This window comes from Etheostoma cragini, chromosome 2 (assembly GCF_013103735.1).
Source record: "Etheostoma cragini isolate CJK2018 chromosome 2, CSU_Ecrag_1.0, whole genome shotgun sequence".
NCBI lineage: Eukaryota > Metazoa > Chordata > Actinopteri > Perciformes > Percidae > Etheostoma > Etheostoma cragini.
This window is the reverse complement of record NC_048408.1, coordinates 17534223-17549826: the sequence shown is the minus strand read 5'-3', so window position 1 is coordinate 17549826 and position 15604 is coordinate 17534223. Positions and strand designations below refer to the sequence as shown.

The 15604-nt window shown below is 39.1% G+C and overlaps 1 protein-coding gene across 6 annotated transcripts in view; it reads left to right on the top strand.

Annotated features, from left to right (window-relative positions):
* The first annotated feature begins 2383 nt into the window (after positions 1–2383).
* grin2bb (glutamate receptor, ionotropic, N-methyl D-aspartate 2B, genome duplicate b) overlaps positions 2384–15604 on the top strand; it is a 102530-nt gene continuing 89309 nt past the window's right edge. For 3 of the 6 annotated variants that reach the window (XM_034893641.1, XM_034893632.1, XM_034893597.1), the window contains exons 1-2: positions 2384–3125; positions 8513–9262. In XM_034893641.1, coding sequence (XP_034749532.1) covers positions 9254–9262 — 9 coding nt within the window. In that variant the 5' untranslated portion in view covers positions 2384–3125; positions 8513–9253. Of the gene's footprint in view, positions 3126–4542; positions 4558–8512; positions 9263–15604 lie in introns of all 6 variants that reach the window. The other 3 variants (XM_034893605.1, XM_034893622.1, XM_034893613.1) reach the window with 3 other exon arrangements.

Below are 15604 nucleotides of genomic sequence, written 5' to 3'. Positions count from 1 at the left end.
CAATAAAACTTACAGCGGCCTTTTAACAGCTTTCATCTTTAAATTTGCTGCACACAGACCACAAGAGCACGTCAGTGTCTAGTTAGCATCTCATTTTTTGCTTGAACTGCAGAAGTAGAGGAGAATTTAAGCATGAAATCAAGCAAACCTGCAGCATTCAATTAAGCGCAGACCATGAGTAAAAGCAAAATACCCAAAGAGCCATTTCTTTCATAGCATATTGTAGTGGAAAGTACATACTAGTTTAATAGTAATTTAACCTTAAAAAAATAGATTTGACTTTTGCAGTCATCATTCAACTAGGTTTAAATAAGTATGCTATACAAGAGCAGTCAAAGATTTTCCTAAAAAAAAGGGCGCGGTGCACCATTACATCACAGCTAGAGGGTTCTTGTTTTGAACTGGTCTTGGCTAGATGGTAACCCAAGAAGAACTAAACTATCCATGCTAACACAACTACCCCCTAGTCTTGCTTTGCCAGACCATCCACACACTGCAAAGTGGAGGAAGGTCTGGCTATTCCAAATGATGAGAGAAAAATGGCATTGGCATTTCTTTAAACCAATCCTAATCGGCATGGCAGGCGCTAAGCTCCGCACAGAGCCACTGCAAAATAGTTGTGCGGGAGAAAAATCATACTGGAAAGATAGCCTAGCTCGCTGACTCAATTTACTGTGCAGAGATATGAGGAGCAGTCAACATTGTCCTCATAAAACCCCTGAATTTAAAATTACAACAAAGAAAACGGAAAATACATGCATCCGGAAGAGTATAGGCACCGAAGCAATCCCGAAGGTGGAAGTGGAACGTATAGGACATAGACTGGTGTTTTAATCCTTTCTAAATTTGATTTAACAACCAAGTGATACTAGCTTTTTTAAAGTGTAAATTTGAATTTGATTGTTATGGTGCGTTCAGAATCACACCGAAGCGTTTTCGAACTACACATCCAGCTATCAAGATCAAAGCGAATATTCGCTCCGCCTCTTATAGCTAGCGATGCGTCACGTGGTAGCGTTTTCAACAGCAGCAACTATGGCAGCAACAAGTTAACGGGACTAGCTGGACTGTTTTTTTTTTTTATCATTTTGTGTTGTTTCCGTGGAAATGTGTATCATGAGCGTCCCCCAGAACTGCGCCCGCCTGCTCGACCTGTGTAACATGTAAGTCTGTTTTGCATGTCTGGCTATAACGTTAGCTAGCTAACGTTACTTGTGAAAAGTCAAGTTCGTAGCGTGAGCAACTTTTTTTTAGCGTTAGCTTAACTCTTAGCTAGCTTATACAAACTCATGGTGTCACTGTCAGCATTTGACGTTAACGTTAGTTGTATATCGGTTTAACAAACCCAACAAATTATTTGACCTGAATTAGGCAATTTTATTTAATTTTTGAAAGTGTTAAAAGTATATTTATTATGCAGAATTTGCCCTTGAGATTCAATGTATAGGGTTGTCATATTTTTCTACAATTAGTGTCGACATGTAACGTTAAGCAGAATTTTGATGCTGTAGCTTAGCTACTCGTGGTGTTGCAAAATACTTAAAATATTTGTTACGGTTGGCTAGCTTAATGTGTCACAAAGTGGTCTATGTAAGACAACTAATGCTAGTGACCTACTATACTTATCATACATACTTGAGAAAAATTGCAAGTAACTTTACCTCAAAACTTTACTTAATTACTGCTTTTGAGTAAATTTACTTAATTTCACTTTTTAGGAATTTAATCTATTAAGTGTAAATGTTATTTTTCCAGACATCACATAATTCCACAAGTTTAAGATTTTAATTGAAATGAAAAGCCATCATAGAGAGTGCAATAATCCTGTGTAAAATAGCCTAAATTTTACTTTTACTGTTGCTGGGACACCTATTGTGGAGTACATACCGTTGTAGATCTTAGGATCCCAGTTTGACAAATAACACTTTGAATTAAATGTCTATATACATTTTCTGATCAAGCATTCTCTATCTACAGGGATTTTCAAAATAAAAAATGTAAAAATGTGTCTTCAACTAGGTTAAATCTGTTTCAATGCCGATATAAGCCAGTACACACAACATAGCAATAGGCATTACTGTGACACAAAAACATAACTGGAAAGAATTTAGAAAACCATCATCTCTAAACCTCATTGTTGACAATTCTATTTTCATCTCCTAGCACACCCACAGAGGGAGCTATTGCTTACATTTGGAAAAACTATTTTCTTGACAATTGTTGCAACAGCCCTTCACTGTAGCTTTTCTCTAAATCACGATCCTATAGAGGGACCCACCTCCACATTCCTCTCTCTCTCTCTCTCGCTCTCTCTCTCTCTCTCTCTCTCTATCTGAAGGAGTGGGAGGAGAGAAAGTGAGTGCAGTTTTAGTTGTGCTCTGCATTCTGTGCCAGCCAGAGGTGTGTTTCGGCTCCACTCTCTGTATCTCTGGGTAGCAGCACCCCACCGTGTAGCCAGCCTAAGTGCCATGTCTAACAGCTTTGTTGGCAAAGGGTTACAGCTCATTTGAAGGGGAAGGTAGCACCTTGCTTTGAGGAGGACAGAAGATAAAAGAAGACTGACCAGTTGCAGAGAGAGGGGGGATATAACTGACAACCTCCCCCTCGCCTTACCAAACCAGCAAAAACGGAAGGCTTTGGAGTATTCAATTTTTTCTTTCGTTTTATATTTTTCTTATTCCTCATCGCGGTGCTGGGAGGTGCTTCATCTTTTCACATAGTCTCTATCTCCGTCATTTGCCTCCTCATCTATTTCTCCATCTACATGTTGTATAATTTTGTCTATTTATGAGTGAGAGAAAAAAGGAAGGAAGGAGTTTGTTTAATTTTTGTCCTTTCCTTCCGCCTTTCCACTCCTTCCCCCCCTTTAACCAAACCATATCATACCTGTCAGTTCCTCCTTGCCATTTTATTTCTAGCTGCTGCCATCAGTTAATTATTCCCCATCCCACGCCTCTTTCTGTCTCTAAAGTCTGATGTTATATGAACTTGGATGAATTTTCTTCAAAGACAACTCAAAAACTCCTCATGAATGACTATTTTTTTCCCTTTTCCTTCTCTTTTGGTCCCTCCACTCCCATTTTCTTTGCATCACACTATTGCGGGATTCTTAAATGTTACTCTAGGTAGGTTAACTATTGTTTAGTGTCTGTCCATCTGTTTGTCTGTGTGTATTTGTGTGTGCTTTACGTGCATAAAACACACATTAACACACACATGCACTCGCACACTAAATTATGCCTAAAACAACAGTGTTCAGTGAGTCGATATCTGTCTGGTCTCGCACCGTTTTCACACCCTCCTCATCTGTTCTTCTCACCATGGCAAAGTGCGCCCATTTTTAATTGTTGTCTTTAAGAAATCTCTTTTTTTTTAATGTGTCCACATGTTATGTCCCCTTTTCCATTTAATATATTTATCAATTTGTTTTGCCACCTTTTGTGAATTAACAAGGGAAGACGAAGTAGGCGTAGTATTGAGGGAGAATGAGATTAATTTCTTGGCATGTTGGCTTCCTTGTATGTTTGATTATAATTTGGCAAAGTTGGGAATATTTAGTCCAAACTAAATGATATTCTCTTTGTGTTAATTATTTAGCTGCATTCAAAGTCCAGAGCAAATGCCCATCTCAAGTCATTAAGAGTGTATCTCATTTCATTCTTGATTTATACTTATTTTCATTCTGCCAGTCCATCAGTAGCTGTTAGTTGTTATACAACCATCCCAACACACACACACACACACACACACACAAACACACACACACACACACACACAAAATCCTAAAACCTTGAAAACGCTCTTTATTATCATCAAAATATTTTCCAAAAAGAAATCCTTGAGCTTCTGCATGTTTTCAATTTCCCCTTCCCTCGCTTCAATTGGTTTTAATCCAGAACTGGCCATTTTTCATTTTGGAAGCTCTCTTCCCTCCACTTGTCTTCATACTCATCCTCTGTTAGGCAAGAGAGACTGCTCGGCATTAGTTGGATGTTGAACAGTGGATTAAGTGGGTAATGCCTTGCGCTGGATATGAGGTGTAATAGATGGTGTGCAAGTTGTTAGATTGAGACAGACTGATAGACAGATAAAAAAAATAGATCAAACTTAATATCCCATCTCATCACTACCTTTCTCTTTCCCTCTGTCATATTTGCCTTCTTTCTTTACGTTGTGTTTGATGCTTTGTCTCTACTTTTCACTGCCACACCTTTTTGGCAGTGCTGTTTTAAAGCATTACTGCTAGCCTGTAAGTTTTCAACCTATGTATCCACGGACATCTACCTGTGCACTCAACCTTAAGGTGAAAAATTACGCCCAGTAGCGTAGTCCCACACCAGCCAAGTTAGACTCCTTTTCCCCCCTTTCTTACGGACCGATTAAGGGGCTTAATAAATACGTCCTTCCTGATTGTTCTAAGAGTGGGATGTCGTCATGAAGGAATATGAAGGACCACTCGTTTTGCTCTGTCTTTGCTTTTGTGTCTCAACTCTGCTCCTCTGTAAAACATCTCCACTACAGTCTATAAATTATGTGTTACAGAAAAGAGTTAATTAGGTGAGTAGTGAATTAATATAGCATTCACTTCTTCGCAACTGAGTGCATGCACATGCATGTGTTTGTGTGCCAGACTACAGCTAATCAAGTGTGCATGTGTTTGTGCACGACACTGATGGAAACGCATTCTGCATGAACTTTAATCAGCAGGTTCCCTGTGAAGGGTGTTCTATTTCCCACCACATTTGCTTGTACTGCTGAACCGTTCTTCACCCTGCTGGAACTAATAGGATGTTTATCAGACCATGCCTTTTGATCTTTATCCATATATGTACTGGTAGATCTAAGAATTTGACGCATTCTCATCACTTCTCTCAGCTGGGATTTTCAAGCAACAGAGATTTCTTGCTCGAGGACCGTTTCTAATTCACGGCAGAAACCAGATACTGTTTTGGTCAAATTGGTCACATCTCTCCCCACCAGCTTACATCTTGACTCAATCAGTGACTCCAGTGCAGCGGACAGGTGCATGCATTTACATGCATCCTTTTTATTCCTATACTTCTCCTTATTGTGCATTTCAGTTGCTTCCTCCTCTTCCCCCTCCTCCTCCTCCTTCATTACATTTCTTCTTCTTTCCTGCTTGTTCAATCTGCATAGTATCAATCAACATTTATGTGCATAGCGCTTTACAACAACCAGCAGGTATCCAAAGTGCTTTACATCAAGGACCAAGAATAAAACATGACAAACAATAAAAAAAGAATAAAACCTAGAATACAGTAAAATCATAAAGTTACGTAAAGCAGGAGGAAGAAAGGGAAAATCTCACACTGCTACTGTGTATTAAAAGCCATTCTAAATAAAAAAAGTTTTAATTTAGAATGGCATAATAAACATCTATAAAAATGACTAGGTTTCTGGAAATGAATGACATATCTAATCAGATCAGCGTTACTGGATCGGGCTCTTCAGCATGACCTTCATGAGTACACTGCCATTGTAGGTGACATACTGGGCTGTAGGACTCCGAGTGTATTATATGTTAGATAGGTGATCCAATGCTGTGTTAGCTTTTCTGCAACCAGATGTCTTCTTATTGGAATTAACTAGCTAGTCAACGAAATGGCAAATTACTGATGGCACAGTGATCCTAAAGATTGTTAGGCAAACAAACTCTTAATTATTAACACATAAAAAAAGCAAATCATTATACATTCCACCAAACTGAATTCTTAATCCAGTCTGTAAAGTATCTTTTGTCTGCACTAAAAGCCTTGTAAACAAGGCGATTCCTGCCTGTCAGGAACGGATGTTAACACAAAATACTCAACAAGTCATTAGACATTCAGCTGTCACATATTATTTAAAAATAATAAAACATAAGGGTTTTATGGCAGGTTCCTCTTAAATATTTTCCATTGACAGAGGAAAAGAGTGGACCCCTGTTCTAAAAGTTTCAAGTTGACTTTAACGCAATGTCTTTCAAGCAAAACGCTATAAATGATTTAGGATGTCTTTTTAAACAGTGGTGTGACGTTGGCTCGCTGTGAACACACAGTAGTTTAAAATATAAAGGCTTAAAAGGGCATGCTCACCTCCGGGGTTTCAGGCTAATGAAGGATTTACGTTCAAAAGACGAGTCATTAAGACTGTGTTAAGATTTTGGAGACATCAAGAACGCACATGTTAGTTGATGTCATCAAAACGCTTGTTGTCCATAAAGCAAATGATACGTGAAACTGCCAAATGTATTTTGAGACATTTTTCCGTTTTAAGGATGAAAGTATCGTACACATTAAAGCCTTTGCTTCAGTAAAAATTGTCTTTCTGGAATAACTCACACCAAATAACATTGCACATTTTGAAAAGCTGTTGATTCATAACCTAGCGTGGGAACTAAACAAACAAACAAACAAACAAACAAACCTTATTCAGTTGTGTTCTGCAAAGGTTTATTTAAGGAAATACTGTATTATTCTGCATCAGAGTCAAGCTATCAATGTCATCTTAATAGTACAGCGAGAGTCGGAGACAATTAGACTTTGAAGGAGTCGGAGAGAAAGATGGATTTTTCCAATTAAAATTTGTTGAATAAATAATTCATTACATTACCAGAGAGGATTACAATTCTTGACATGCAGATATGCTCGACTAGACATGTTTCCTATGGTTAAATTGTGTACACCTACATTTCCGACTTCTTTAAAATACACAGATAAACACGTTTCCAGATACTGACAGATCCCTGTGAGCAAATACTCTACACAGTCTTTACTGTTGCTGCAACATTATCAGGTTCATAAATTAATCGTCAAAATAGAGAACACGATCTGTCACAGTGTCTCAGAGTCCAAGGTGACTCATCATGTTTTATTTTGTGCGACCAAAAGTCCAAAACCCGAAGACTGAACTGACTATTGTAGAAGATTAAGGCGCATTGTTCAGAGCGGGTTTTAGCAGCCTGGGCGGCTTTTTGACATTATTTTTAATGAGGGTGAAGCATTTTGCTCGCTGCTTTTACGTTGTTGAGCGCCTCCCATTTTTCCCCCACTCCATGCGCCTCACGTTTTTGCTGGAGTTGAAAAACCCGCCTTGAGTTTAGAAAACTTCAACTCAGAATGGGAAAGCTCTTAGCGTTAGGATTTGAAACTGAGCCAAGAGGAGATGCACAAGTCTGGTTTTCTCTAAGATCACTTCGATTACAATATGCTGAAAGATTAATAATGGAATTTTTGCCCAACAATGCAAAGATAATTGCCTTCCACAACTTTAAATAATACATTATGAAAATATTTGTTTAGTAATTGATCGATTACCCTGCCAGACCGGTTATAATGCCACACCAGAAAGTCCTGAAACGTTTAATAACATAGCTAATAAAGAGTTGCATATTTCTAATCCCACCTCTGTTAAATTATGAATCTATTGATATTTTAGTAGCATTAAACCTAAAGTGAATCATCACAAATGGTACAATTTGTTTTACCGTGGAGTTGTATTTTCATATGGGGTAAAAGCAGCTGTTCAATCAAGGGAACTGAACCTTTCTGTGGGGCAAACTGAAGATAACTGTCTCAGATTAACCACCTAATAATATTTGACCATCAATAAAGACAATACAGAAATATAGATGGGAAAAGGGAAAAATCATAGAAAAAAGTGTCCCAGTAACACATAATATAAGCTTATACCAATGCAAAAGAGGGCCATATTTTAAAATCTGTCAGAATAAAAGAATAAATAAAAAGTCTGAAATAATTACAGACAAATAGGAGTAGGCGCTATGCATAAAAATCCATCACAGTGCATGATTTTATATCCTGGTATGGGTATATGTATATTGTTACAGAGTAAATTATCTGGAAAATTAAATTGGGAAACCAGAGAGATAATGTCCATTTTTGGGAAATTAAGGATCAACAAATCATGTTACTTTATAGATGTATTTATTTGATTAGGACAATGCACATTAATCAACATTTCTCTACATGCACCAGTGTTAGCCATTCGGCTAATTTCCAACTGTAGTCCCACCTAGCATGCATGTCTTTATGGTGGGAAGAAACCGGAGCACACAGCGGAAACCCACGCAAACACGGGGAGAACATACGAACTTGCTGTGAGGCAGCAGTGCTAACCACTGAGCCACAGTGCTGCCTCTCACACTGATGCAGCAATCATAAAAAAGCCAATTAAACCAAAGTCATTTCTTGTCATTGAATTGCTGATATAACCAGATATGTTAAAGAAGGATTATCTTGATCTGGCAAAATATCATTTTGAGTCAGGACCCATAGTTTAAGAAATACTGGATGAAAACAGAAGCGCTGTCAGCATCTCCCATGAAGAAAATAGCACCGTAATATTACTAGGCAACAGCGTTCAACACTTTGAGATTGCAGTGAAAAGGGGCATGTAGACACAGTGGCTTCACTGAGTTAAGCCTTGACCTCAGAGGCAATTGACTTGACAGTGGCATCTGACTCTGTCCTTCTCTTCTTCTCCCCTTCAGACTGAGAACAAGGAGAGCACAGAGCGGGCTGGAAAACTGATCATCATGACTGGCTAAAGCAAAGCCAAGGCAAGAAAGCCAAAGAAGAAGAAGAAGAAGAAGGAAGGGAGGGAAGAAGAAGAGGAGTACGTACACACCCACTGCTGCTCATCTCCTCATCTCCACATCTCCACGGCAACTGCGTTCACATGCTTGCAGACTTCTGGGAGGAGACCTTGGCGAGCTGCATCACCAGTGTTGGAGGAAAGAGAAAAAGAGTCGGATGGAAAGAGCGCCCCTTCATCCTTCTATTGTTATACCATCTATTATCTTTCAGTTTAGTTCATTAAATTCATAAGCAGGCTGCCATTTTGAGTTGATGGTTAGCTTTGAAAGTCTTCCAAGGCCTGAGTCTAAAGCATATTTCAACCAGGATAGTTTAGCAGATTGATCTTTTTTTGGGCCTTTTTAAGATGTAGAAATCCTTGTTTCTATAGAATTAAGTGTCCTTTGTACATAAAATTACACTTTAAAAACAGTCCTCCTGCCACTTCCACATACTGACAACGCCCCAGCCTTGCCCACCTCCACCCTCAGTCAACCCAACACTCACCTCTAACCCTGCAAGACCCCACCTCAGTCTTCTCTGCGTGACTTCCTCTGTCTACCATCCCTTCATCCGAGGCTATGAGAGGAGGAGTCGAATCCCAGATCACTCCATCATGCCAGTTCTGAAGAGTAGAGAGGAGATCCGGGCTGGCAATGTTAAAGGTAGGACAGTGTATCCAGTAATTGGATTGTATATGGATGTATGTGAGCATTTCCCAACCCTGGTCCTTACTTGGGCTATTATTTTCATTATGGATGAGATAGGCATTTTTTTTTATATTCAATTTAGCCTATAAAACGTCAGAAAACAGTCAATTGCCAAGAGTCCAAAGTGACATTTTCAAATTGCTTGTTGGTGAATTAGTGGCCTTTCCACTTGATAATAGATTATACAAATTGCCTAATGTTTTTCTGAAAAATTAACTAATTGATTAAACTACTAATCATTTCAGCACAGTTTTTTATTCCTGTATTGTCCTTTAATGCAAACCTTGTTTCTGCAGAAATTGTCCTCACTCGTGATAGTTACAGATCATACAAAACATCAGAGGAGGTGGAATTATTTGGTCAAAACACATCTACAGATGTTTCATGATAGATATAAAATAAAAAAATAGGTACAAATAAAGGCCATTATGTTCACAAATCTTTGTGTTTAAATGTATGTGTAGAAGCTTATAGCAAGTCTTGATTTTGAGCTAGAAAAACCAAGGACAGGGAGGAGAAGGAGGAAGAACATTCGTAGTCCAAAAGAAGAAAGGACAAATTGTCTTTTTTTTCTTCTTTTTTTTTTAGTCAAACATCCTTTTTTTTGCAGTGCTGTGCGAGGGAGCCCAGTGTTGAGATAACAGATAACGAGACATCAGCTTCAATAGGCCCATCAAAACGACGCGTTGCGCTGTTTCACAAGTGAAAACAGGTCCAGACAATAGTAACTGTATAAAGCAGGAGAATGGGGAAACTGGAGCCAATCATATTGCTGAGCTTGTACTCCTTTCAGCAGCCACTCAGGAGTTTGACTGATAAAAGACACATCTAAAAGTTGTAGCGGCATGTAGAGATAATGGAAATACTTTTCTAAGAGGAAATGTGACAGAGTTCAAGAGAGAAGATGAGGTAAAATCAGCTCAAAAGGAGAGTTTACACATGGCACAGAATTAACTTTTGGACCAGTTTACAGTCATTTTTTTATCTGTGTTTGTGTGTGTGTGTGTGTGTGCGCACGCACGCACGCAACAGAAAATGCACATTATCCCACGTTCTGTCACATTGTCCAGTTGCTGCCAGTGGAGCACGTCCAGGATTTGTCACTTGGTTGCATTGTAGATTACATTTTTGGCTGGATTGTTTTTAGCTTTGGGTGAGACAAGCTAATGCTCACAATTCTAAACTGAGCTTCTTCACATTTGCATTCACCCACTTAGTATCTGATGTAACTATCTAATTACGATGCGCCTCTTTGATGAAGCGTGACTTAGAGGAGGTGTGTGACAGCTGGTTAAGTCCCTCCTTCACAACACAACAGCTTGACACTGAGCAGGCCTACTGTATTCTACTCCTTGCTCGCATATGCTGCACAGACCATGCATTCTACAGCTCCCGAATTCCTCACCACTATATTTCATTATCTAAACTTCACACTCTGTCTTGACAGTTGGGTATTGGCTGACTCGGCAGGCTTGAAATGGCTTCATCTGAACAGTTTCTAGGGCAGATTTTTCATCAAAAAAAGGTGGGGGGGATCAAGACAGAGTGAGCAAGGGGTTAAGGCGTGGCAGACAGCAAAAGAGACAGACATGCAAAGACCCAGACTCAGGCGGCAAATCCAGAGGAAGCTTCACTGACAATAGATGAAGGAGAAAGCTTCGTAGATAGATGTAGCTCTGGGTGTGTAAGCAACAAGACCTAGGAGGAGTGTGTCGTTGCAGCGTAGTGATGCTGCATGTTTTTAGAAAAGGGGCTGGGTAGAGGGGGTTACTGGATCTGAGCATTGGCTGTCTTGTCTATGGAGGATGTATGTATTCATAATTCAAATTGAAAGTGAAATAAAAAATATAATTTTACTATGCTACTACGATAAATTATGCTAGTATTGAATTCAAAGAGGAAACTGAAAATGCTAAGTTGAAATGTAAAATGGTTTATCTTTTGAATTTTACATTTCAATTTCACATTTGGCTTTTCTATTTTGATTTAACATTTGGACTTGATAGATGTCAAAATGAGGAGGCGCAGCCCAAAGGTGGGTGTGAAGGTCTGAAACTAAAGGGATGCAGGGCACCTTATCGGTCCCTTCAGGATTTCGCCGGACTTTTTTTGAGATTGTTGCGGCCCAAAATGCCTGATGTTGTAGGGGCATTTGTAATAAATTGTGATAAAAGATGCCATTTTTTTTGTATGTTTGTTGCAATGAAGTTGCGGTATACAGAAAAAGTAGCCAAAAAAGTTAAGATTTTTGCTGTTGTTGTTGTTGTTGTATAGTCATTTAAAAATAAATTTTGGGGAGAATAAAATTACTCTGAGCTGGGTTTTCCTAGGACCTTACCAAAAAGGCGCAGGAGGCTGCAAACGTTGGTATAATATGATAATGGCTGGTGGATTTAAGACATTTATTTATGTCTGTCAGTGGCGTGTTGATCTTTACATTGTTAGTTAATTTCCTAACTGTCCTGGACTGGGACACTCATTCATACGGTTTGATAAAGAACTTATTGGGCTTTAACTTCTTGTAGGAGCCACATTATGTTTATGGTCTCATTTATTGATTATTGTATTATGCGCTGATATTGTAGGCGGTGGGCGTTTTCATGACGGTTTGAGCGGAAGTGATATAATTGTTTGCTTCACCTGTGCAACTGGTTCTTTGGGCTTTGACGGAGAGGGGGTGAAGCTGGGAGCAAACACTTTTGTTGACTATTGTTGCGGCTGTAAGCGGTCCAAAAGAGTGCTGCCGCAAGGGACTAAACGTGTCACAGGTGGGTGCATCTCTCAGCGTTTGGTCCCTCGCGGCAGCACTCTTTTGGACTGCTTACAGCCGCAACACTTATCATTGCACTTACAATAACGAGCATAGCTGTCCTCAATTTGGCTAAGCCTGTACGTCTTGTGTGTGTGTGTGTTTGTGTGTTGCGGGGGGAAATTGAGCAATCCTACTTGAGATGTTTGAGTCACACACGTCTTGTTTAACAAGGAAATGAATACGGCTACATACGTGTGACATTAACCCGTACTCACTCCTGCTTGGTCGTTGGCTTTCAGTGTCACATGCTGATACAGAGTCAGGCACGTGGGGCCGCTGGGATTGGTTTAAGTCGTGGGAAACTGTGGTTATTGGTCAAAATTGCGAGTTTAGGTACTCACTTCTCGTTCTCAAGTAGAAGTACAGATACTTGTGTTAAAAAATACTCTGGTAAAAGTAGAAGTACTAATTTAACTTTATGTTTACATTTACATTTCAACTTGCTTTTTCAAATTCAATTATAGCATATTTTTCCTAGTCGCGTAGTAAAATAATATTTATGGTTCAAACCGCAAATCCGTAAGTCTGATAGACTTTTCTCACACAGGGGCAGCTTAATGTGCTCCACAAAAAAGTTGCAAGGATTATTAAGGTCCGCCTAGAAAATTCTTCCGCCATTTTGAATTTATTTAAAAAACACCTTTTTGTCATCACTTCCTACTCCGTAGCTCAGATTGCCACCAAATTTTCTGTGAATCATCAATGGATCAAACTTATTACAAGTTGTTTAAAGCATGTCCATATCTCAATTACTTTTCAAGTTATTGACCAATGAACTTAGACATAGCGTAAATTAACACAAAATAAGCGACTGTAGGGCCAATCATCACAAAACTGACAGGGTGCGTTCAGATAAGTGCCCCAGATATACCCAGACAGTTTAACATACATACACCACTAGGGGGGGGTGCCACAAGCGCAAGATAGGTGAGAGGCTTTACACACATTTTACTATAAATCACATATTCATTGTCCAATCCTCACAAATCTCTTAGGATATGTCCTCATAACTACCTCAACCACGCCCTAAAAGTTTCATTCAAATTTAACGCCTGGGGGCGCTATAAATACAAACAAATTGCAGGTGATATAGCGCAAATCTAAGCTATAAGTGGCTAAATGTTTGTCCAATCAACACAAAACTTCACGCAACCCCACGCATACACTGCAAGTCTCATTCAAATTGACCAGTAGGGGACGCTTTAAATGCAGAGTAACTGGACGTGCAATGACGCAAATCAAGGTTTAAGCTTGGAATCGCAGCTTGTGGCATTATTATTAGCAATTGTTTTTCTGTTGGTCATCTGTTGTTCTCAAATTGCCGTGAGCTGGACTGAGCTACATATCACACTGAATTGAAAATAAATGCTCAGTTGTAGGCCTTTTAAACAAAGTGTACTGTTTGTCCAATCGTTATAAAGCTTGCAGGACATGTTTTATAGCCACGTTGGACCACGTGTAAAATTACTTTGAAGTCGCTATTGACAATAAAGGTTTGAACACGCAAAACACTGCTTGTGGCTAAATTTTTTATTTGATCTTTGGTTGTCTTTTTGGATTTTCAATTTGAATTATGAATAAATATATCCTCCGACTTGTCAGGTGGGTAGCTTGGTCCCCGTTTGGATCGGTGGACCGTGAACGGAGTGGCGGCAGTGAGGTGCCATGAATATATGGGTGTCGAGATGTTGATGCTGGGACTCAGACAGCCGGCTGGCTCAGTTTTGGATGCAAGCCTCATGTGACCAGCTTTACAAATGTTGATTGAGTCGTTGGAGGATTACAGCTGCTGAGCAGCCTGGTGTTTATTGTTTACTCAGAGCCAGGGAGAGAGAGAGAAAAATAAGTTTAAAGTAGTTACACAACACCTCAGAAAAGCCTCTATCATCCATGCATTTTCAATTTTTTTTCAAGAAATGATCCATGCAACACAATCTAAAGAAAATAAGAATATAACATTAACTGAGTCAGTTTTTGTAGCTAAAATGAATGTAATCTCTTTAGATTACATTCATTTGAAAAGATGCTTTTCTGGACTACAAGTAGGCAAAGGGCACATGGCTTTTTCTTTTATACTTGTAGGTCCAATTTGTTTACTGTTTTTATTTATTTCTTTGTTTCGAACCTGCCTCTCGACAGGAGTTGAATCCATCAGTCAGCTTGCATGACATGCGGGTATGTGCAACAATAGCCAAGGGGTCACACTGAAACATGGATAATTCATTTTGCAAGCACCCCCTGCTAAGAGTACAAGAAACAGCCTGTTGCACTTACACTTTACATTGTGAATTTTAACTTTTAAACAGTTACACTTAATGTTAAAGTGGAAACTAAGAATAGATGGCCTCCCATTTTTGTGAGAGACAGAATCTTAAGATGCCTCTTCTACCTCTCCTTTTCTATACCTAGTCATGTGTGACTGTAACAGAAGGAGGAAGAGCTAAGAATAGAGAAAAGGGGGCCCAATGCTGTGATGCTGCCTCTACCCACGTTGCTCAGCTACTTGTTCTATAGCTGAACAGCAAGCATTGAACCAGTTTTCGTTGATATCTGTTTGTAAAGGCTTTGCTTAAACTGAACACATTACAAACTGTAGCTGTTGCTATACACGTCATTTTATTTTACAGTGATGCAGAAATGTAGCTAAAGATATGTATTTCCCCCTGTATATGTTCACTCTTAACATGATCAAAATGTCTTGGTTTTCACATGCAAAAATGTAATCAGAGCCTTTTCATGTCATGTCAAAGGGAGGGCTTTTGAAGCTCTTCTACTGACAAAGAAGAGAGACAATTTTTTTTGTTCTTTCATATAATATTTCAGATGAATGGAATGAACCAATAGAACAAAAGGCAAGATCTACTGGATAAGAAAAGGGTTGAGGTGCGGAGATGAGAGGAACTGATGGAGGGTTTGATAGCTGAACAAGACTGAATAATATTTGAGGATGCTTTTCTCAAAAGGCGCACAAGAAATATACGTCAGGACTCAAAAGAAATCATGTCATGCAGATGGCTTTGCTTAGAGGGGATGTTTAACAAAAATATTTATTTGGATCAGAAGGATGAATTGATTTGTGTTAATTTACTTTTTTTTGAGGAGGAAAATCTTGTTCACATCTTGTTGCGTGTAATTCATTGGTGTAAGCAGCCATACACCAATAACTGTTGGAAGTAAGAGTAAAAGTTTTTTTTTTTCTCCATCTTTTGTAAGAAAGCCATTAGAATAATAATAGAATTGTAAAATAAGAATTTGTCTTGTTATTTTTTGCAACCTTTTTGCAGTGCTGGTAGCAGGCGGCGTCTATTTGACACCGCTAGTGGCTAAGTTTGCTAACTTCTTCCAGGTGTCAGTAAATCAGTCCTCACTGGACCCTCATTGGGGGCATTATCAAGTGTCAATTAATTAGCCGTAACTTGAGACTCACGAGTGGGTGTGGAGAGCCGACATCTGTCGAGGTGAGAAGGAAATTGTCCCCCCCCCCC